This window comes from Electrophorus electricus, chromosome 5, assembly GCF_041902795.1.
Source record: "Electrophorus electricus isolate QZ-2024a chromosome 5, ASM4190279v1, whole genome shotgun sequence".
Classification (NCBI taxonomy): domain Eukaryota; kingdom Metazoa; phylum Chordata; class Actinopteri; order Gymnotiformes; family Gymnotidae; genus Electrophorus; species Electrophorus electricus.
This window is the reverse complement of record NC_137501.1, coordinates 29,365,672-29,389,665: the sequence shown is the minus strand read 5'-3', so window position 1 is coordinate 29,389,665 and position 23,994 is coordinate 29,365,672. Positions and strand designations below refer to the sequence as shown.

Genomic DNA, 23,994 nt, shown 5'->3' with positions numbered 1-23,994 from the left:
GTGATCGCCATTTCTCCCACTGTACACTGTTCAATTTTTATTCAGTGAGAGATATGTCATTTATGGAGATTAGGTACAGCGTGTTTCGCGGTGATACAAATGTGCTGAGTTTCACACACTGCAATGATTTGCTACTTTTAAATCCTCAATCTCGGTCTCTCTTTCACTGCTCAGCAAGCTAGTATTCTTCTCTGTATAACTAAGACTAGGCACAGGCCAAGGTGCTGCAGTCATTGGAGACTAATGTTCATGAATTGAATGGTGTTTGATAACAGAGGCAATAATAAGTTAAAGATTTTATGCCACACCCTGAATCCTCACCCCTGGTCATAGAGTTCATCAATAGGCAGCACCATCGTAACGAACCTTAAAAAAAAACCTCCGAAACATAACAGCGATGTTTGTAATTCCAACGTAAATACTTTGACTAAATCAGCAATGTCAGCGTTAATTAAATTTAAATCCACATCAGAAATTAAAAGAACTTGTGCAGGTCATAATTTTGCATGCATAACGAGAAGGCCCTACCAAATACTCACAGTGAACTAATAAAATGCAATAAGGTACCAGCGAAATCTGCATAAATTATTTACTCTAAAGCACAGCCAAGTAGTATAAAATTATAATGCATGAAAAACCTTTATAATTTGATCTAATAACAGCACCTCGTGTTACAACCCACTCATTGTCTGCTACTTGAGGGAAACCTAAACTAAAATGTAATTATTTAAAAAATAGTATATCAATGGAAAATAACTGCTTCTATTATAAACAGAAATGCAGTATTTAATCTAACGTGGACATCTTTCATCCCCAGTTTGCAGTATTAGACATGGATTTATCCCAAGAGTAATACTGCTTAACTACAAACACTGACGCAACCTACTTAGCTTTTGCATCCCTTCCATCTTTACGCACACTCCCCCGTCACTTTCACACATACATTCACACACATATACATCAGCACAAACGAGCATCAATATATATTATCACGTCGCCTATTATTGTTATATATTGTTATATAAGGCTGTGAGAGGTCGCGCGAGAGTTAAACTGAGTAAGAGAGACTGAAAGTGCGCGCCAACTACAGGAAACGCACACGAGCGCGAGTAAAACTGCGAGTGAGCTACTGAAAAGCTTGAAAGCGGAGATGACGACTAAATCTCATTCATGAAAGGCTAACCGCTGCTAATCAAACAATACTCTTATAGATGTTACCCAAATAACCAGGTACACTTCACAGGACTCAGGCATGGAATTATAGTCTATTCTAGTTACACTGTGCTGACATGGGAATACATGTTCTGCAGAAAATCTTTTAAACTGTTTAAGGTTTGATGCAATTTTTCAACATGGGTGGTGGTTGACCATGAGAAGAAAATGGTATCCAAAACAAAGTTTAATTTGTTTACGCACAAACATACTCAGATAAAACATCAAGCATGCCATCATTTTTACAAGACATGAATGAATAACAGTTAAAGGTTGGACAAGTTAGTTGCATATTGTACATCTGACTGGTGAGTGTGGTGTGTGCATGGTGTGGCACGTGACTGGTCGGTGTGGGTGCAAGCAGGTATTCAGCTCTCTAAAATATATTTTTCTATCAGTACAGTAAATCATAGAAAAATAACACAAACTGAAAAAAAATATCTTTGCATTCCCATATTAACAATATTGTATACTGACAATGGATGACATGAAGCTCCTCCCCCATGTCAAACCCAACCTGAATGCAGTTTCCCATGCTCGCGCACACTTTCACCCACTCGCTATCACGTGTAGGTCCTGTCGCTCACGCGCACTTTCAGTCTCTCTCAGTTTCACTCTCGCGCATCCTCACACAGCATCCCCAATGAAGGGGATGGTGAAGGAAAAAAAGAAAAACCTTAACAGGAAAAAATAACTCCTGGAGTCGATGTACTTTTAGCTAAATTACTTTTTGGGACAATGGAATGAACTAATAATTGCTTTAGTAGCAAACACTAGTTTACTGGCATCAGAAATAGTTCATTACCAATACTGTTTCAAAACAAATTATGTATAGTTCTAATATTTTGATTAAAAATAAATTCTATTATTGCATAAGCAAGAAGGAAGGTTAGAGTAACTGCCGGTTCTTAGTAAAAACCAGATTGATGTGATAAAAGTATTACTTTCGAAGTACTGTTTAGCGAGTGTAATGTTGAGTGATAGTTTTACAAGGAGACAAGGCAGCTGACAATAGAAATTAAATAAAAACAATACACATTGGTCAAAAGTTACTGAAATAATCATTTCTTGGCGTTTGAGACGTAGCATGTAGAAGCTGATTCTTAAGATGTGCCATTGATGATGCACGCAGGAACAATAAGAAATCTGTTCTCAATAATCTTCGGCAATTTGTTTAAAATGGAAAACGCAATTATGTAAATTACATTCTCAAAGACTGAGGAGGGAGTTACATCTCCATGGATGTAAGAAAGCATTTAAATTTTCTTAAACCAAGTTTAAGTGGTTTTGGATTGAGCAGGACTGTTATTGTAATGAAGTGAAATTAAGGCAACTGGATGAGTAAAGAGTTGTTGGGAGGAGGGAAGGACATCACAGAGCAGCCATTTCATCTGTGACATTTATGCTTTTAACTACATTACATGAACACTGGAGGACAATGGTTAATGTGATAGCATATTTATTATTTTTAATTATTGTGTGAAATGAGTCAAGTGAAAATAAATTAGAAACAGCAACCATTCTCACATATTGATTTATTTGCTTGTTTATACTTGTGAAATAGCTGCTGTGTTTCTTCTGCAGTGAAATTTCCCAAAGTGACTCAATCAGGACCATACAAGGCAAGGCATTTCTCTCCATTCACAGCCTTGAAGAAATGTAAGTCTTTTCATTGTGTCTTAAATAGTCTTGAGTATATTTACACACGCATACATGCACATCATGTGTTTAGAATTTAATGTCAACTTTTTACTTAACATCAAAATTGACAGAAAATAAATAAATAAATAAATATATATATATATAATACAACTACTGAAAGTAAAAATTGCCATTGTTTTGTTTTTCAGTTCAATACAGAATATTAATCAACTGATGGCCATTGAAAATGGTGCCTTTACTGACTTGCCTAAACTACGATACCTGTAAGACACCTTATCAGCTACCAAGAGCTGTATTTTTACGATGTTAATAGAGTCACACATTAGATTCTCTCTCATTTATTTCTAATTTATTGTGTTTAGAAGCATCTGCAACACAGGTGTGAGACATTTTCCAGACCTTTCCACCATCTCCTCAATGGAGCTATTTTTCTTCCTGTGAGTAATCAGATCCCTCTGCGATTTGGAGGACAGAGTAACAATTCTGATTTAATACTGTGGCCTTCCAACTGCACCTGCAAAGCTGCAGTACAGATCTTTGGACCTAAGCCCAGCAAATGCAGTGCTAAAGGCTCTGCATGTTAATTATGCATAAATGGCTCTCTGGAGTGTCAAAAAAAGAATCCTGATTGAACATTCAATTCAGCTTACAGTCTTCTCAGTTTCCTCAACTAAATATTTCGGGGATGGCGGGGGGGGGGGGGGGGTGTAAGTAGGTGACGTGCATAAAAGAATACAAAATGTTGGGTTTGTTTTTTTTATAGCTCCCTCCCTTCTTGGAAATACAACCCCTTATAGGACCCTCACCCTTCATGCTTCATTCTATTGGTATTTTGAAGACCGTTCACACATTATCCTGTTTATTTTTTCTGTTTGTGAAGGGAGCTTGGAGACAACATGCGGATAAACAGCATACCAGCCAATGCATTTCAAGGCATATCCAAAGAAGACATGTATATGTGAGTTCTGAAGCAGGGTACAATTTTCCATTTTAATGTGTGAGACCATAGTACTTGACCTTTCCTCCAAATAAGCATCAATTGTAACTCAACAGCTACACCCCCCACTTTTCATATGATCAACTCATTAAAAGTCAACCAGATTGTGAACCAAGATTTAAAGGTTAACCAGAGTTCTAGAGCATAATTGCATTTTGCAAAGCAGCACCATCTTAATCCAGGAAACGAGCCATTAAGATATTTAGAATGCCTATATCTGCACTAGGTGATGTTTTGGGTGTGTTTGTATAAAGCCAAGGTGGAAAAATGGAAGATTTTATGTGGAGAAGCATTTTAGTATTGTTCAAAAACATCTACATATTGTTCAAATGTTTCCAGCAAACTGCAGCAATTCTAAAGCTGATATAACTGCAGAATTATTGTATTCATAAAACCACCACCTTGATACATGATCTGGGTACTGTTAGGTCAGCAGACACAGTGACATTCATGCCCTTTTTTAAAACTTTCAACATCCAAACAACTGAAATGGGTTTTTTTGTGAATGTCTCACTTTTCAGGAACCTTGTCAGAAATGGATTTACTGAGATAAAATCACACGCTTTCAATGGGACGAGGCTGGATAAGGTGTACGTATCTATAAAACTCAGTGGAAACGTTCATATTTTCAGGCATGCCACTTCCAGACATGTTTACAAGAAGCTGCCTCACTTGTCTCCAAGTGAGTGGCAGAATCAGATGTTTGTATTGCGACTGAAGGTTTAGTCTAAGAACATAATGTAGGGAACATAATGTATGGGTAAATAAACGAGACAAAAATGAGACAAAACACTGATTGGGCTATGCAGTGTTTTCCTAAACATGCACAAAAACATTGCTTGTTCAGATTTAGTGGCTAGATGTTAATCAGTGTGGTCTTAATGCAGGACCTGTGTATTTTCACCTATGCAGTAGGCTGTGGTCATACTGCGTAATACCAGTACATTTGAGTGTAATTACATACTGATCACATTTTTTTCCAACTTTTTAGAATTCTGAAAGACAACATGCATCTTAGTAAAATCCATAACGCTGCCTTTGAAGGGGCTGTAGGACCAGCTGTTCTGTAAGTAAAATTTGTAACTTTGCACTGTAAAGTAAAATGTGAAAATGACATTATGGGGTACTACTGGCAAAGGAATTAAGGAATATGAGCGCAGTGGGAATGCAAATGGCACACAAGGCCCGTTTCTTCAAGATCTTTTGCATTTATATTTATGGCATTTAGCAGGCAAAGTAAGAGAGTTCAGAAATGCATATAGATGGAGGGGGGGGGGGGAAACCATCACATTCCTATCTACTTGCCAAGGTCTGTGTGTTTCCTGGTTTCAAAGTACCTGTCCCTCATAACTATTTCAAGGCAAGCGTCTCAGTCACCCTGAAATTTAGCCTTGGTATGAAAGAGGCAAACACAGAGGATGCAGGGTCACACTAAAGAAGGAAAAGTAGTTTAAATGTTTGCTACCTACTGTGGAAATTATCTGGCACAGTTTTACTGAGGTACTTGTATATCAGTTTAACTTTTTTTTTTTTTTTTTTTTTTTTTTTTAACTGAAAAGTATTCATTATTGTGATTCTGCAAGAGGGATCGCAGAAAGAGATTAAACAAGAAACATTCCTAAAAAGGTCACCATCGCATCTTGCCAAGATTGTAGCAAAACAGATACAATCTTTGTTTCTGTGAAATGTTTGTCAGGAACTCTTGCAGACTGTTACATTAGATATGACAGAGGATCATTTGGACAAGCATTGCACTTTTTAATTGCCCAACTACTGAGGCCAGACAGTCATGTGTACAGAAATAATAGGATAGGACACATAGGATGTTTAAAAATATTGAATATTGAATTATATTGAATAATATATTACGAAAATATGCCAAAAGCATTTCTAGTATTTATATTAGAAGCAAATGTCTCTATAAACAGTGTAATTTAAAATTATGACTTAATTCACATATATTGACCTCAGCCTGATTGTGCTGTATGATGCGCACACATGTACATGTAAACTTGCATGTATGCATGTGTGTGTAGAGATGTCTCATCCACTGCGCTCCAAGCACTTCCCACCTGGGGACTGACTGCGGTGAAGGTTCTAAAAGCACGGTCTACACCTGCTCTCAAGACACTACCCCCATTGGAGAACCTTCTAGATCTACAGGAGGCTGAGCTCACCTACCCCAGCCACTGTTGCGCCTTCCACAACCGGAGACTCCACAACAGGTCTGATCCAGAACGTGCAGGGAGAAGGTGCAGAGTTAATTTCCCAGTGGCTGCAGAATGGAGGTTTATTATACTTTGCATTCTCCTTCATTTTGAGAACAGAACCTCTGCAGAATATGCTAAGCACAAATAAAATAGCAAAACACCAAATCTGAGACCAGCCTTTATTAAGTTTGAAACATAAATGGCGACATTCTCTTGTCCCAATGCAGGGAGAAGACCACAATTGGCCAGTTTAAAAACCTAACCAAGCTATGCAATAAGGACAACCAGCCTGATTTCACGTAAGACTGACTCAGTGACATTCACCGTATTATTCTTTGTAAAATTGAAGTTATCTAAACACGTATAGGACGATTTATACTCACCTGAGACATATGAGTAGGTGCAGTGTTAAGATTCCCCCCCCCAATAATTGCTTTGCAAATCAAATTAATTCTAATCAATTACTTACAACTCTAAGTGTGATAACTGACTAGTCAAAATCAACATTTTTAAAAGGGCACACAAAAAAACAAACAACCACCCTACTTTTCTTCGTATGAAGCCTGAAGCTGCTGCTGCTGGGTTCCCCCACACACACACACACACTGGAGTATAGCGATGAACAGTGCCAGCTAGGTAGATTAGTTCTTGTACAGCTTCACCAAGTCTGTTTAGCTTGGTAAAGTAGTTCCAGCTATTTGTATGAGTCAAGCATGCAAAGGCTGTTAAAACTAGACACTTTAGATTTCTCAAAAGCCTCATCATACACAAGAATGTCGACAAAGTAACATTTGTATATAATCAGCCGAGGGGTGTGTACACAATCTGTGTAATAGCTATGCATGTTGCATAGGGTGGGGTTGGCTTTAATCGTTTTAAATTATTAGAGCAAAAACAACAACAAAAAATTCAGGTATCTAGAAGTGTTCATCTAGGATCAAATGTGAAAAAAGATCAACTTCCCCTATAACATCAAAATTAACAGTCAATAGTTGAATATCTCCGACACTTGACACAGACATCTCCTTCTTCACAGTGACGTATCGGGTCAAGAGCTCTCTGACCTTCAAGAAATCAACTTTCACTATCCTGACATGGAGCTGTGCATCAATAGCAGGCCCTTTAAATGCAGCCCAAAGCCCGACGCCTTCAACCCCTGTGAGGACCTGCTGGGTTATGACTTCCTTCGCTGCATCACCTGGGTCATCACTGCCTCTGCGCTAATGGGCAACCTGGCTGTGCTGGTTGTCCTACTCTCTAGCCCTCAGAAGATGACTGTCTCCAGGTTCCTCATGTGCAACTTGGCCTTCGCAGACCTGTGCATGGGCCTTTACCTGCTGCTCATCGCCCTTGTGGACCACTGGTCCCGCCGAGAATATTACAACCATGCCATGGCCTGGCAGACGGGCACTGGCTGCAGTGTGGCAGGCTTCCTTACGGTCTTTGCCAGCGAGCTGTCTGTCTACACTCTGACCACCATTACCCTTGAGCGCTGGCACACCATTACCAATGCCATGCAGACCGACAGGAGGCTCAGACCACGACACGTGGTGGCCATGATGGCCGCAGGCTGGGGCTTCTCCCTCCTGGTGGCTCTGCTCCCCGTGTTTGGGGTCAGCAACTACTCTAAGGTGAGCATTTGCCTGCCCATGGACATCGAAACACCAGCTTCACAGGGCTATGTGGTGGCCTTGCTGGTCTTGAACATGGCAGCCTTCTTGACTGTGTGCGCCTGTTATGTGGGCATCTACTTAAGCGTGCGCAAACCAAACATGGCAACACGCCACGGCGACACGAGGATAGCCAAGCGTATGGCCGTGCTCATCTTCACAGACTTCCTGTGCATGGCACCAATCTCTTTCTTTGCCATTTCCGCTGCAATGCGCATGCCTCTGATCACGGTCTCGCAGTCCAAAATCCTCCTGGTCCTTTTCTACCCCATCAACTCCTTGTGCAATCCGTTCCTGTACACTATATTCACCAGAGCCTTTCGCAGGGACATGTACATGCTTCTGAGCCGCTGTGGCTACTGCCAGATGCAGGCAGAGTTCTACAGACTGCAGGGTCTCTCAGGAGTTGCTTTGGATCCCAGGAACAAGAGGTCGAGGAAAAGCCATTCGAACCAGTTTCAGGGGTATCACATTAAGCTGCGGGGCTGTTTCATCAGTAAAGGTGCAACATGAGCCTCTTCTGTGATTTAAAAATACTGACTGATAACCAATACGCTACAGCAGCGTTCTGTGTATACTGTACATATATACTGCATACAGTGAATGCATTTGAAAAACAAAACATTTCTCCCCCCCCCCCAATTTACCATTGTAAATGCGACCATTTCTAAACTGTGGGATCTTCTTCAGGAATAAAAGAAAAAACACCTGTACCATTCAATTTCAAAATATTAACCTAGGTATAGATTAGAGATGATTCTATACCCCAACACATGGAAACAGTAATTCATACAAAACTCTTCATGAAGCAACTATTGTTTGTCTGTGCACAGTTACAGCATACACCATAGTGTGCTCCATTCATACATTTTATTTACACTTGCTAAATCCCATGTTTGCTAGTATGCAAATAATATAGCTTTATATTCCAACAGTTATGCCAAAAGATGCAGAACATACAAAAGCATCGACTTTAGTACAGAACCGCAGAACAAGTTCCTTTTTAACAAAAAGTAGTTGTATATAGAAATCCAAAACTAGATACAACACATACACAAGTATAGTTTTGCTTTCAGTGGGTTTTATACACACAGTAAGCAAGAAGGAAGAATTAAATAATAATGATACTCTTATCATGTTCAACATAAACCACAACCTTTATGATCTACCCCTTGAAACACAAAAAGGATTTTTAGACTGGAAACGCAAAAATCCAGAGTTACATCACATACCCAAGAACCAACAAGAGTTCTTGTGGGACTGGCTTTATATTCTGCAATTTTAACTATGCAGACACAAACAAACCAACTAACCAAAATAAAGATATCCAAAGCAAATGCAGCATTAGCTAATAAGAAAATTCTCCACACTTAAAGAAAATTGTGCGTAGTATTTTCCCCACTCGTGTTCACGACAGTTCTCTTTACTGGGCTCAAGTTTTAACACCCCCTCATCTCACCACTCAGCCTCACCAACGGCTTTGGAAAAAACATAGTCCTTACCACTGTAGCACATCACACCGTCTTTCAGATAAAACTTCCATCTGTTTTTACTGCGATGAATCTGTCATAAAAGCATTTATACAAATCTGTTTTGCATTTTAAAAAATATCTGTTGTAAATATTCTTTTGATAATTGTAAATCATTTTAATAAATATGAATACTTTAGGCCACAGACATGAACACAAATCTTTAAACAGAAGTCCACCTTATAGCCAAAATATTGTAATTGAACACCTGTACTACATGTTCAACACCTTTAAAGGTGATATAACTGTTGTAGCTAGCCAGAGCTGCAAACATTGCTTACTACAGCTTTAACGTCTAACATTCATTGAGATTTAAATGAGCAGCCTGCCATCTACCAAAAACAGTCATAATGAGTGAATTAGCATGTGGATTAGGCTTATCCATCAACCGCACAAATCCCCAGAATAATTCTTACCTTATCATACTGACAAACAATGACGTTCTCAGTGTCAAAGATCTCTGGAATATCCTGCTCACTCACATCATCACCAGAGTTCAGTGGATCCTAGACACCAGATAAACAATGACAAGAAAAATGTTATGAAGCAAGTGGACTGAGTAATTTAAGAAATTCATAAGAAATATCGTTATAAACAACACCTTTTTAGAGGTCCCCCCCACCCCCACCAATCCACCAGTGTCAGTAACTTGTTAAAGCACTCCTGCTGGATATCATAACCAGGCCCTTTTGGTCAGGGTAATAGAGTGATATTTGCCCTTTCCATATCTCTGCAAAATTCTCAGTCTATGACATGTCAATTTAACATGCATGCTAAATGGAAGCTGATACCCTAGACTAATCATGGTTCACAGAAGAGTAAACACCACTGGCTTTGTGTTAAAAACAAGCATCAGAAATTCGATACTAAAAAGTTATGCATGGCCTGAGGAAATTTACAAGCAATATGCTAAGCTTGTAAATCCAGATGAAAGTCCCTCAGTCTATTACACTTTCAGAATGCTCTACCTTATTCAAATTAAGACACAGAAATTTAGGAGTGTCGATTGTCTTGGGAATATTTATAATATTTGGCAGATCCCATTAACCAGAGAAACAGATATTTCTCAGTATGGCACTACGTGCGAATCAAACCCATGACCATGGTGTTACTAGCATAATGCTGTACCTACTATACCAGGGAAGCTACAGAAGTGCCTCATTCATAAACACTTTTTTAAAATTCTGTCACAGATATAAAAAATAAAAAGTAATTTGACACTTCTTTTCAAGGGTTTTGCTTTTATGGGAGAGCTATGGTGGCATGCAACGGTGGGCAGGGTTAGAGAGACTTCCAAGTGAATTACATTGTTTTTAGGCAACACTACAATTGTTTTAACCAGTGTCAGTTTCCTTTTATAGCTTGTGTCTAGTTCAATGAAGCCTGCTTAACACTTAATGATATTTTCGTATTTCTTTTTTTGGCTGTTTCAGAATTTCTGAGAAATTCTTGACATCAGCAAAGCAGGCAAATAGAAGAATGCTCATGACCGGTTTGAAGTATTGTTGGAAGTGCTTACAAAGTGTGACACTTTGTCCAGAGGCGGCGTTTATGTCGCTGGTAGTGGCACATAGCTATCTGCTGTAACATTATAGAAAGCAAGACGGGAACTGTGTAGTCGTAGCCCCCACCTCCTCCTCCACCTCCTCCAGATCAGGCTCATCGCCGTCACTGCTGGGACAGCTGCTGCTGCTCTCCCCAGCCCCCTGAAGAGCTTTCAGGGCCTCCGCATTGATCATGCCCAGAAATTCATTCTCTCCGACAGCTCCTTGGTCCTCCTCCTCCTCCTCCCGCCGTTGCTGCTCGCGCTCTTCGTCTCCCACTTCGGAGCTGCTGTCACCCGTGCCGTCAAGCTGAACTATGTCGTCCAGCTCATTGAAGTTGTAGTCCATCAGGAGCCCTTCGAGCTGTGGAGAAATCAACAGAGACTGTGCTGCTCATATCTGTCAGCCACAGACCGAAAGTACTTAGAATGTACTGTGTATGTACTGAAAATCAGGGATCAGAATTTTTAGCACTGCTAGTGCCATTTTCAAAAATAGCTGCAGGAAGTGTCTGCCAAATACAACATAATCCATACATCTCTGGAGACATCATGCGATAAAAAAACCCCCCAAAAAAACAAACAATGGGCCACAAAATATGATTAACATCTTATTTATGACAATATACTAGACAACCAGAATAACCCAGCTCTACAAATATAGGTTTCTACCTTGCCTGCACTGTCAGGCATTCTGTCCAAGTCTGGCAGAAGACTCATGGTGTCAGCAGTGTTGCTCAGGGCTCCAGATTCCTCCCCTATTTTAACAGCTCTCTCCACCATGTCCTGCACGCTGGCTCCGAACTCCAGCATCTGCATGTGAGGCAACTCTCCCTGCAGACCTCTAGGCTGCTGCTGCATGGAGAAGGGTGAAGACACACTCATGTCCAGGGGCTGAGGGCTGAACTCGATGCCGTCCAGGGTGAACTCGATGGAGCTTTCTAGGGCAGACTGCGAAGGCTGGTGCAAAGTAGAAGTGTCTGGGGTAACAGGGACCAGGGCTTGGGTACTTTGCTCCACAGGGATCTTTGGTTGCTGGGTGAGTCGGTTCTGTGTCTGATCCTGTGGTGGTAGGACTGGTTTGGAGGCTTGCGGAACAGGCAGGATTTGAGGACCTGGAGCAGTCACCTGGGCAGGGATTTTATGAATGACAGTAGGGGGTCGATTTCTCTGCTCGATAAGGGACTGATTCGTTTGGGGAGGGATACGCTGACACTCTGGAGCCTGGGTCACCATTACAGGAACGTTGACCTTGTACAAATGGCCTGTGGGAATAAAGGGAGGGCATAAAACGAAAGATAAATGTGAAGGCTCCTGAACATATTCCACAATTAAATGATCAGGTGCAATAATTTCATATTTACCAATCATCAAAGAAAAGCCAGTTTCCCTGGATATTGTGAAATACTATGTATTTATCTGGACTTCATAGACCCTAATGACTGATGAAAGCAAGTGTCAAATTAAAATAAATATAGCTATATTATCAAGGTAATATCAGCAATTCCCTGCCCAAACCTGCTGTACAGCAGAACTAAACTGAACTGTACAAACTGCAGAGGATTCAGGGTAAGACCCACCACCGCAAAGGGATACATCCAATATGTGGTTTGTTTTTTTGTTTTTTTAGCTCCCACACTGCACAGTTCAATATTCTGCCTGCAATATTCTGCCATACCATTTGTGAGCTTTATGAATTATAGCTACAATAAGGAGGAAAAAACACAGGACTATTTCAAGACTAGAACCAGAAGACACCATTTCAAAAGGCCTTGAAAGATCTTGGTTAGCTGGATTTAGAATGTTAGATTAGGATTTGAGCTAAACTCCCCTGGGCATTCTCCAGGACTAACGTCTTCTGGGCCGATTTCCAAAAGCAGGCTTAGAACTGCCTGGTTAGTGTTTGAAGGTATGGGTTATGCTTCACACCTGAGGCAGTCTGTAGGGTCACTCCTGCTGGTATCTGAACAGGATAGGTAACTCCGGGTGGTAGAGAAAATGTTGCAATAGTGCCAGTGTTGCTCTGAAAGTAACGTTTGCATTTACATACCACTGAGAAGGAAAGACAAAGGAAGAAAAAAAAAAAAACAACGCGCACACACACACTTAAGAGCCCTTAAGAACCATCACACAAGAAGCCCTTTCGTCCATGAGTTCACACAGAGCATCAACCATAGCTTTAAACTTTGACACAATGTATTAAACATTATACCCCCCCCCCCCCCCACCTCCTTTCAACCAAACAAAGTACTTGAAACATTTTTCTTTCTTCTTAACGACCTGATAAATTGTAGAAGATTTCCCTTGTGGTCAATAAATGACAGCAGAAAGTATGCTTTGTATGACGTTCTCAACAGAAAAGAGAATAAAATATTATTCTTGAAACTATATTATTTTTCCATTGGTCTCAGGACTATGTTTTGTGCTCTTTCCAGGAAATGGTTTGTGACGCTGACTTTGATTACAAGTCCTTTCCAAAGGGCAGCCCGGGTATAAATATGAATATTGTTAATCACAATGTTCTGCTCTGCTTGACACCAGATCTGGAAGGTTTAATCTCACTTACGTGGTGGTTTTACCCCAGCACTTCGCCAGTTTTAAGAGATCACGATGTGTACAGCATAGTCAAGCATAAGAAAGATGCAATTTACTTACTGCTTTTGCTGTAAAACTCTGTGCATGCCGCCCAGCAGGAATGACGACAGAAGCTGAAGCAAAATATATTATTAAAAGGGGGAGACACTATGCGTCTCATAAGTGAACAATTTTGCTAAGCTTTAAAACAGACTGATTAACTAAATGCTGTGTTTTCCACTTGGTCTCAGATTATCAGAATTATGACTGAATAATGACTACAAAAACACTGCACACACCATCACTGTCAAACAGTGACACAATCAAAGCTTTAAAAGCTGTGGAAGTTTTGATTTATTTATTTTTCCTCTTGACAAATAGCTCATGTATAAAACAGCCATGGGAAGCAACTCGCCTGTGGGTTTATGAAGAGTCTGAGGATAATTTGCTGGAAGCTGCAGAACAAAATTTGAGGGATTGAGGTTGTCTTTTGCAAAGCCTTCCACAGCTCTGGACTGCAACACCTTTGACTCCCAAAGCTAAGAGGAGAGATAGTGGGGGTTTCTCTCAGAGAAAGTAATTTTGCCTACTAGATACTAAACCTGCCAAAGTTTAACGAAATTAACATTCAAAATGCATAGAATAGAACCCTATGAAATGATTTCAATAGCACTAACGTTTACGATGTCGACCTTTTCAAAAAAACTGTACAGCGAGTATGTGGCTGGAGGACTGTTACTTAATATTACCTGCCTCAAGTCATCCAGTACTCCCTCCGGTACCCCTTCATCGAGAAAAAGCTCTCTGATACTCTCAATCACATCATCAATGATGGAAAAGTAGAGTTTAGGCTGAGGGGGAAAAGACTATCTTGAGTTAGTCCTTGTTTTTACATAAGGAATAAGAGACGATAGTAATTTTAAGTTATGTTAGCTAGTTAACTAGCAAAACCGTTTTTAGCTAACTAGCAAGCTCTCTAAGACAGTTTAGTTCATAAGAATTTCAAGCAAACATTTTATTATTAAATGTTAGCCGTCACGATACTGAAGTAATTGCCTATATAACTAACAAAATACCACTTTCATTTAAAATTGGCTAGCTACGTACTAGAGAGTTTGAATTTGAAAGCATTTTTCGTTGGAGCTAGGCTCGTTATCTGGTTGAAACTTCACTGAGGTGACACAGCTGATATGGTGCTTTAATCAGTTTAACCAGCTACTCATGCATCCCCTTCACTGCGTGGTGGTTATATGTTTGCTGTTTGGTACAGGTTTGCTCAAAAATCTAACCCCAACGATTGAAGGTTTTAGTGCAGATTCAAAATGACTTGATAAATATCACTGTAATATAGCTGTCACGGAATTTCCCATGGTGCCATAATCTTCTTGTCCGACGGGCTCTAAAAAATAATATTTTGTTTCACAGGAATTAGCTGTTGTTTATTGCTCACAATGCATGGACAAAATGCAATTTAACAAACCACATTATTAAATAACATTAGTCGTTACTGGAAGCTCTAGCTAGCATATCTAATGATTGCTCTGTACTTCAAACAAGTGTTCTTAATATCATGATAATGTCTGCCTAAATGTTTTAACATTTTCTTACAGGCATGGTGACTTATCCATCTGTAAATTGAGATAAAGTGCAACAATACTGTAGGCTAATGGATAAGATTTTACAGGCATTAAAATGCGGTTATCGGACATTTCATGCAAGATTTCATGCGTTTATATGGAAGAGCCATATGTAAAAATGTTAATGTGACACAAACAAAAAGGCTAAAGTAAGAGTATTTAATGCTTCCGTTTTTGTCCTGTGTTGTCGGGTATTTATGAAGTTCGCTAAAGGAATAATGGGCGGTGGTGACGGGGCTGGTGGTAGTTGTTGTCCCCGTATTTCTCTTGTATACAGATCCACATGTTGGTTCACTGTGATGCACAACTTAATGGCTTCTGTAATTCTGCTTCAATTAACTTCTTTTCGATTTTCACCTAAGAAAGTCAGACACGGAGAGATTTATGTTATAAATAAAGACATTGTGCAGTGTTTGTTTAACAATATTTTTTTTCATAGAAGAATAACCTACACCTGTAACTCTCTTACACGGACTGGTGGTGTAGTCATAGGTGTCGCTTTGGCCTTACCTGGCAACGATAGTACGTCCGGGTGCTGACATGTTTTTGAGGCTGAAAGTCACTTTCTGTGCCCAAAGACTTCACCTTTGTCTGAGAAGCAATGGTATCTGCTACTTCACATTCCAGGGTGATAAAAGGGAACCAGTCACTGGGGATCTCCTGGTCTGACGCAAGCTCGAGTTTACAGAAAAAGGAGTGTGGATGATCCACTGCTGCAAGGGGGGGGAAAAAAAAGGGGGGGGGGGGGGGGGGAAATACTGCAATAAGTGTAGTTAGAAATACTGCAATAAAGTGTAGTTAGAAAATACTGCAATAAAGTGTAGTTAGAAATACTGCAATAAAGTGTAGTTAACGCTCTTAACCAGCAGAGGACGCATACAAAACAACAGTGAAAACCTACAAAATAGGTGCTGAAAGTTTGTAAATCAGACAGATCTAATGGTTTCCCTCCTGATACAGTGCATGGTATGCAGAAGTCTGCCATGTCTGTATGTAATGTGACAAACTGTAAGATGACATATCCCTCTGCTACATTAATCCTGTACGCTGGTGCTTTAGAGTCAAAATTAGTGGCCACTAAAAGCTCTCACCAGGCCCTTATGAGACAGACTGCCTGTAGTTTTTTCCCCATAATTTGTGGATTGTAGTTGGACTGTAGTTGGACTGATTTCAGTATATTTTAAATAAAAATATTCTGTTACATTTTGTTACATTTTAAACAACCTTTAAAAAATCTAACAAAACTAATATTAGCTTAAAAATCTAAATCACATTTATATATAGATTATTAAATTATTCATTGTTTAATATTTATTCTATTTGATATGGTATGTATCCTCTTTAAAGGTATTTAATAAATAGACTATGTCTTTTGTTAAATTAAGTGTAGCTAGCAAGAATAGAAAATAGTAGCCATCATTTGCATAAATAATTTGTGTCTGTCCTTTCATTCATTGTCATTTTAAGATCATGTGCTATTAATGCAAAAATGTGCTATTAATGCAAAATGTAATACAAGTTAGGATAATGTGAATACACACAAATACCTATTTGAGAATCCATCTTAACCCTGTAGACAATGGTGCATCTAAGATGAGAGTCATTTTAAAAGGACCAGTACTAACAAACAATTTGGCAGTGTATCATTGTTGAATTTTTAACTGACTGGTTAATCACAGCTTACTATAGTACTAATATTTTGTTTTTCCTTACTATATGCTACCAAGTGTACAAGGTTTAAATATTGTCTCTGCAACTGCATTTGAAATAAAGGTAAAAGACTGCCTCACATCACAGAATCGAAGCTATTTTCCACTAGGAAAAGCTTGATAACATCAGTTGGCTTAGTAACTGCACATGCATTACTTAACAGCACAACAGGGTTTAAGATCATTGGAATGTTGGCATGAGAATTGCTAATTGGAGGATCTAAGCTTTCACATAATGACAGCCTTGTAATGGTAAAAAGTCAAAACAAACTTTGACTGAACATAGAGTAAATGTACAAAATTTTCCATTTGCTGTGTATCAAAAGTTGATATCTCCCATAAATAGAGAAACACAACATTTCCTTACCCATGTTCTTAGCAGGAAGCCTGTCGATCTTCCAAACAATGGCTCCATAAACATTCTCATATTTGACCGTACCCACGGTCACCTGCATTACTGGATAAGAGTCTGTTACGTTCACTGAGCCCATGCAGGCACTTCTGTTCATGCGGGCCTTGAGAGACTTCTGCCACAACAGCGACATAGTACGAGGCACTCTGACCCAATCACCCGGCAACGGCACCTGGATAAGCACATTTTCACTGAGTGCCTGTGTCTCTGAAGCAGTAGCATGGTAGGGGAAGGATGAATGCATATTGAGGAATGCTTGAAGCTCAACATAGGCCCCCTGCACGGTCACCATGGCTTTCAGCGAGAACGGCATGTCTCCACAGACAGACACCGTCTTGTAGCGCATGAGCTCTACCCTACAGGCATCAGGGGGCGAGAACTTCACCAGCCTGGTGTCTTCAAACTCAGCTTCGCGCACACACTTATGGAAGTGATAGTCGGTGATCTCCATCCACACATCGTCATCGCTATCGTCGGAGATGTATGAGGAATCTTTTCTCAGCAGTGCAAGGTCATTCAGTGCCAGGAAACATTCCCCTGAACCATTTAGGAAGGCCAGACAGTGGATCCGTGTGATAGCTGCACGTTCCAGCACGGCTCCGTCTTCGTCCAGTCGCATCCAGATGTGGTCTGCGATCTGCAAGGACAGCTCCTGCTCCTCATAATGCTTCTGGTGCTTGTGGGGAACCGGTAGTCTCATCAGCTCCTCCTCGAGGGACACTAGCAAATCCTCCATGTCCCCATAATCTGTTGTGCCAAACTTCAGCAGCTGTTCCACCTCGGCTTCGTGAGTTACTTCGGGTTTGGGATGGTAGCGCTTTCGCTCTACATATGACATGTGTTCGACCTTCAACGTCGCAATCTTGCGCGGCTCACTGTAGTTCTCCAGCTTGGGGCCAGAGACAGAGCAGCTAGAATGGAGCTGGAACTCTTTGAAAGGCTTCTCCAAACCCTTCACGTAGTACATCTGGAGCACGGCTCCAGGGAGCAACTGCAAGTAGATGGGTCCCCAGTGACGGGATGACATGCGGTTCTTTCTCTCTGGGATCCTCAGCATCAACGGCCAGCCATGCCTTTTCTGGCTGAGGAACAGACCATGCGGAACGAAGGAAGAAGGACCTCTTCCTGTCTCCATATCTTTCAAGGTTACGTTTGGACCTCTTTCCTCCCTTTCCCCATTCCATTCCTCTTGGTCCTCCTTTGCCTTTAGCCTCTCCAGCTTGTGGCAGATGTAGGAGTAGGAGTTCTGAAGGTGGTCCTGGGGAGGCTCGTAACCATCCTTGCTTCTTATGAAGAAGCGAGGCAAGCTCGAGCCAGGCTCAGAGTCTGAGGAGGAGCTTCCAGACTCTCTCTTGTGCTCATTTTCACTCCAAAATGGGTTGAAGTGACCGGGATCATCTTGGAATGCTGGGAATGGTGTGGAGGCCTCAGAAGATAGGTGTGAAGCGCTTCTCTCTGGGGAAGAGAAACTTGTTGACATGCTGGAGAAATTACTGAAGAAGTCAGGCTGCCCCCGAGAGCTGTGGAAAAGGGGAAACGGACCAGGTGGAGTCTCCCTCACTGGGGTACACATTGGGGTGTTACTAGGCACGCGGGAGCTCCCGTTGAGGCTAAGGTGCATTTGGGCACACTCCAGTGAGCTTGATAATCTCCCTGATAGATTCCCCAAGGGAGGCAGCACCAGCTTCAAACCATTTGGGCGAGGTACTGAGCCTGAGCTCGACGGTGGAAGCTGCAGGTGTTTCGGAGGGGAGGAGAGGGGGCTGCCTTCATCGTCAAATGTTACCCAGTTAGTTGGACGGTTTGTGGAGCACATCGTATTGGACAACGTGTTTTGTGCCTTTACAGAACTCTCTCCTGGACTGTCTCTATCAAACCCACCATAGAGGTCATCTGTAAAAATAATAAAAGCAGAGACAACCATAACATTGCAGTGGTCCAAGATTAAAGTGTGAAGAGAAAAAAAAACAAAAACAAAGTAACATAAGAAAATCTGATGAACCCTTATTGCACACAACACAGACACAATGGAACAATTATATTAATGTGACACATTTGCTAAATGGACACATCTGGACCTGCTATATTGAAATTTTCAGTGCAACTGCTTCCAGAAAAACATGCCTTTCACAATGTTTTTTTTACACCAGAAAAAAAAAAAAAAAAAAAAAAAAAATCCCCTCGTGGCAAAGCAGGGTTACAACACAATGTTTCCAAAAAACAAAATAAGACATTAAAACATGCTGCCAAACTAGCACAAATACATTTAAAATTATTTAATAAACTGTAAAAGCTGACTGCTTATACAGTACTTACAAAGCCTACCTACAGAAGGACACAGAGGAAAGTCTGGGTGTTATCTGAGAAGGCCTGTATCATGTTAAGATCAGGATCACGCTCAGGGCTAAAAACTGCCCTTCTGCCAAGTGAGGTCGAGGTCAAGGTCAGTTTTACTCAGTCCCCATAAGCAGAATACCAGCACGGCTGCAGTTTAAATGAATTGGTGGCACAGCACAAGCTTATGGCTCATTTGTCCTTGTTTTTTTACTGGCTGCAATTTTCTCCAAATACATCCTAGTGGAAATAGACGGGCTATAAATCACCTCCTTCATTAAGTCACTGTAACAGCTGTGAAAGGACAGGAGGAAAATGTGTCACGCTCTGCCTGATTTTGTGTCTGCGTCCCATGTTTTAACTTGCCTGTGTGACTTAAAGGTTTACACAGAACAGCCTGAATCAGCTGGTCATTGTGTAGCAACATCCTTGCACTGGCATGTGGGGAAAAAAACAATATAGCACACTCCTGAATTTAGTTTGAGAAACTGTGTATACTGATTAAATATTCTAAAAGGCACATTTATTCACAGTTTCAGTATCAGACTGAACAGCTAGAGCCTGAGAGCATGCATTCAAAAACCTGAGCACCTTCTCTGAATCAAAGAACGACGAACAGACTCCATGGATGAATCAGTATAGCTTGTGGATGTATGGTGAACACGCCTGAACTGTTGGGAGGTCTGTTTAGAAGTGCATAGAGCAGTGCATGGCTGACAGTCATTCTGCCCATAAGAGCTGTGTACGACACGTCAGCAGAGTTCACAGGGCACTAGGAGTTTGACTTCCTGAGTCGTGTTGTGATGGTGGAACAGATCAGGCTACATCCTGCAATCAATAACTCAAACAATACTTAGCCAACGGCACTGCCTTAAGGGGTGAAAGCTTATTACAGAATAGCGCTGGATCGTTTTTGGCGTCGCTGTGTGGGAAACTAAGCAAACTATAAAAACATACAGTTGCTACAGGCTGTGTCTGCAGAACAGAGGGGCACAGATCAAGTTCCAGTAGCACTCTGTCGGTGGGCTGAGAAATGAGAGGTTACAGAATGTTTGGCGGCTAAGAGAAACATTCTTTACATTCCTCTGGGACAATCAGCATGGATACAGGAAATTCCAGCCACAATCTTACGATTTCATGTATGGATTTGCATTCATTCACCATCGTTCTCATCTAAAGACTTCACACATTGCTCACTAAAGCCTTATAGCTGTCATGGGCCACCATCATATCTCAGTTCATCCTTTTGCTTTGTTGTCCACTAATTGATTCAGACCAAAGGTCTAGACCTCATTAGTCACACCAGCAGGAAAACACGACTAAAATATTTCAGACACTGTATGCTCCATTTTTAGGATTTCATGTTACTTCTTTGTCCAATATTTCACATTTTTGGATCCCATCATTTTAATGGCAGAACACAAAAGATATTGGTTTTTATGCCAGTATATATGGAATACATATCACATGTGCATATCACTTATTTTGATTTTATTATTTTTGATCAAACATAAGCCAGTTGTCAGAAGTACTTACCTGGTGAAGCAGATCATAAAATAACAACTTGTTAAGATGGTAGGTGCTGTTTAAAACTCCTATTTCTAATTATTACCAAAATATGCAATGGAGGTTTCAGAAAATGTTGCATCACACATCTTTTAAACTTTAAGGTTTAAAGTTGCCCTTTAACAAACTACTTTACATCAACATACTCATATTAGCTATTTTTGTATTGTCACTGTCAAACAATGCCTGAAACTTACATGGCATTTGCCATTGTCCAACGACATGAGAAACTCTTCCTGACTGAATGCTTGATGAATCACACTGTTATTAAAATGCACACTAAATCACATGATGTTACAAAAATTTACACTAAACCACGAGGTTATGAAAACGCACACCGAATCACAAGAGGTTATGTAAGCCCCACCGCTCTAGATCCATTTACCACTCTCCACTGCATACCTGCAAACATGTGCTCTTTCTTAGGTTTACCAAAACTAGACAACACACACAGCACAGTTGCAGAAAGGACACACACAAAATAACAGAAAGAAAGTACCAAAGATTCATTGTCTAACTTTGGGATTTGGAATTTGCACAAAGGGAACAATAACTTTCATGTTCCAATTTCATCAGTCATAATTCTGCAGCACAACACTAACTGTCCTTAGTCACATAGTTTGCCATGTAGCAATGTAAGCATATTCTGTTAACTAAGCGCGCAATACAGAAAATACCATGACATCATGAAATAATATTCTGTACTCAAAAGTAAAAAAGAAAATACATTTTTTCCAGTGTTAATGATCCAATGGTCCAAAGGTTAAGATTTACCCTAATGAAGCAGTTTGAATTTTTCCAGTCATGTGAAAATATAATTTCATCTTTACCTTACCTTTAGACCCTGACCACAAATCTATTTCCATTAGGCTACAGTTCTTTAACAGCACCGTGACTTGAAGATGTTCAAAAAAAGTATCAGAAGATGACAATCTTAGGACAGATAATTGCAGGGTACAAAATGAAACATAATCATAACTTTATTCTCTGATGTCATACATGAATACTCTAACTACAGTCCTGTGTATCCTTTAAAAGCTCACATAATCACTATGGTTTCACACACAAACTCGGGGTGAGGTCCAAATTATGGTTGGGCAGAAAAAAAAAAAAAATCAATCCGTCTGTCTAACCGCAGAGAAGCTCACCCATTTTCACAATGATCGATGACAAGTAGGCTATTTTAGGTATCTCTAAATGCTCCATGCGTCGCATAGTTTTAACAAGCCCAGAGTGGTAATAGCCTAGCTAATGAATAATTTGCATCAAATTTTATCCCCACAAGACAAACGTACTTAGTTTACAGGCCATGGGTTTGGCTGTATGCGTTTTTGGGCGAATTTTCATAGGTTTGCCGGTTAGAAATGAAGCTTTAAAAAAGGGTATTGGGCTTAACTGGCAACCTTAGCTATGCTGTCGTATAGGCTGTGACAGACCAAAACAAACCAATCTGTTTACTTCCATAAAATTCCACCGATTCACTATTTGGCTTAACTTTCTCCTTTAAAATAAGCGTCATGTCTTTTTAAAACTACGCAAAAAGTAGACCGACATCGTTTATTCAAGAGAGTGACAAACAGGCTTAAAAACATCCAGATCCTTTTGTGCACTGAGTCATGCCGACATCAGACGGTACTGCTAAAGTTAATATTTTGGATAAATTTGTCCAAATAAACTGCGCAACATCTCTTCTGTAGAAAAGTGGCCGACAAGCCATTCCCGTCCCGAGGAGTTTCAGAAGTTGAAGCCCCTACGAAACCCAAGTGAGATTTAACCTCATGCAAACTTCAGGGAAAGAAAAACTCCTCAAAGCGAATGCTGAACAGATTTGATACTCACATAGATTTTCAAGTGCGATATCGGTGTAACATCAAGTCATGACTTGCTCCGAGTCTCACCGAACTCTTTCAAAATGGCAGAGACGACTGGACCGTCTACTGCAACCCTCCCCTCCTCATCCCCATCCTCCACCTCCACGAAAACAACGACACGGGAAGGCCTTGGAAAACCAGCCACTGGGACCCAAGGCCGAAAAAAAGGGCCCTTATGAGGCAGAGTATAGGCTACGAGCACTGCTGTACCGTTTAAACACAGAAACTCCGCAGACTGCTGAATCAGATATAAACAACGTCCTGTCTGCCCTTGTTTGGCCTTATAGAGTAAAATACATCAGTAAAATAAATGAGCAAATGAAACAATGGTTAATTGTTTTAAGGGACCAAATAGATGGCTGGTAAACCTTGGTTCATACTGTTATATTGTTCATGAATATAATGCCTAAATTGAGATGTGTAACTGATTTCTGTGGATGAAATGATACAATACATGAGAAGTCATTGTTACGAGCCTGTCTAGTCCGGGAAGCCGTTACATATGGGGTTTGAGTGTTTCAGCAGTACAAATGAGTTGACTTATTTGGTTGACATAGGATTACATGCAAGCTTTTAATAATAGTCAAATAAGGCTTGCGTTAGTTGCTAACTATTAGCACATTGTACACGACAACAGGTTTAAGAAGGGATAATTTCAGTCACAATACATTACAATCTAAAGTGAAATGGTCTTGCAATAGTAGTTTTAGATTTGTGCATTTTCCTTTTGATAAGTAGCTAAATGTCCTCATTTAGTCAATTCATCTTTTAGCTCCCTTCGCCAGCTTCTAAATCTTTGAAATAACTTAACCCGCATTTGAAAGTGTATTAAGATACATCAACTCCAGTATTACAACACAATGAATCTGAATAAAATTTGCTTGGTTCTATCAAAGAACTATGAAGCAGAGGTCATACTGTGAGTGCAGGGTAAATTTGCATGCACGCTTTTGCAAGAGGCCACACAAAGCTAAATAAATTCCACATTTCAGAATTTATAGAACATAAAAGAACAATCTTCTTTCAAATATTAAAGCTATACTACTAAAAGTTTCCACCCATTTGTAA

The 23,994-nt window shown here is 40.3% G+C and overlaps 3 protein-coding genes across 3 annotated transcripts in view; 1 reads left to right on the top strand and 2 right to left on the bottom strand.

Moving 5' to 3' along the window:
* LOC113591105 (lutropin-choriogonadotropic hormone receptor) overlaps positions 1–8,264 on the top strand; it is a 41,964-nt gene extending 33,700 nt beyond the window's left edge. Inside the window, exons 4-12 of the mRNA XM_035529564.2 lie at positions 2,797–2,871; positions 3,063–3,137; positions 3,237–3,311; positions 3,755–3,832; positions 4,393–4,461; positions 4,863–4,937; positions 5,908–6,096; positions 6,309–6,380; positions 7,118–8,264. Coding sequence (XP_035385457.2) covers positions 2,797–2,871; positions 3,063–3,137; positions 3,237–3,311; positions 3,755–3,832; positions 4,393–4,461; positions 4,863–4,937; positions 5,908–6,096; positions 6,309–6,380; positions 7,118–8,264 — 1,855 coding nt within the window. The remainder of the gene's footprint in view (positions 1–2,796; positions 2,872–3,062; positions 3,138–3,236; positions 3,312–3,754; positions 3,833–4,392; positions 4,462–4,862; positions 4,938–5,907; positions 6,097–6,308; positions 6,381–7,117) is intronic.
* Positions 8,265–8,551: 287 nt separating this feature from the next.
* gtf2a1l (general transcription factor IIA, 1-like) lies at positions 8,552–14,731 on the bottom strand (the record flags this gene model as incomplete). The annotated part of the gene is made up of 9 exons (XM_081714326.1): positions 8,552–9,314; positions 9,697–9,786; positions 10,912–11,187; positions 11,496–12,088; positions 12,753–12,846; positions 13,479–13,531; positions 13,813–13,936; positions 14,147–14,248; positions 14,687–14,731. Coding segments are annotated over 9 exons (1,485 nt in total), but the record flags the coding sequence as incomplete, so codon positions are not given.
* Positions 14,732–14,809: 78 nt separating this feature from the next.
* ston1 (stonin 1) lies at positions 14,810–23,051 on the bottom strand. Its single transcript, XM_027031480.3, has 4 exons — positions 22,895–23,051; positions 17,111–19,048; positions 15,545–15,747; positions 14,810–15,391 (listed from the first exon to the last, which is right to left on the bottom strand). Exons 2-4 carry the CDS (start codon positions 18,969–18,971, stop codon positions 15,326–15,328), a joined length of 2,130 nt encoding a protein of 709 aa, XP_026887281.2. The 5' UTR covers positions 18,972–19,048; positions 22,895–23,051; the 3' UTR covers positions 14,810–15,325.
* Between the last annotated feature and the right edge of the window lie 943 nt (positions 23,052–23,994).

What these genes read in the sequence shown, in the direction of transcription:
- ston1 (XM_027031480.3), bottom strand. Translation starts at nt 18,971, where the DNA reads ATGTGCTCCACAAACCGTCCAACTAACTGGGTAACATTTGACGATGAA. An exon ending in GCTTCCTGCTAAGAACATGG is followed by an intron (nt 15,748 to 17,110) that starts GTAAGGAAATGT and finishes CCCCCCTTGCAG; the next exon opens with CAGTGGATCATCCACACTCC. An exon ending in GGACGTACTATCGTTGCCAG is followed by an intron (nt 15,392 to 15,544) that starts GTAAGGCCAAAG and finishes TGACTTTCTTAG; the next exon opens with GTGAAAATCGAAAAGAAGTT.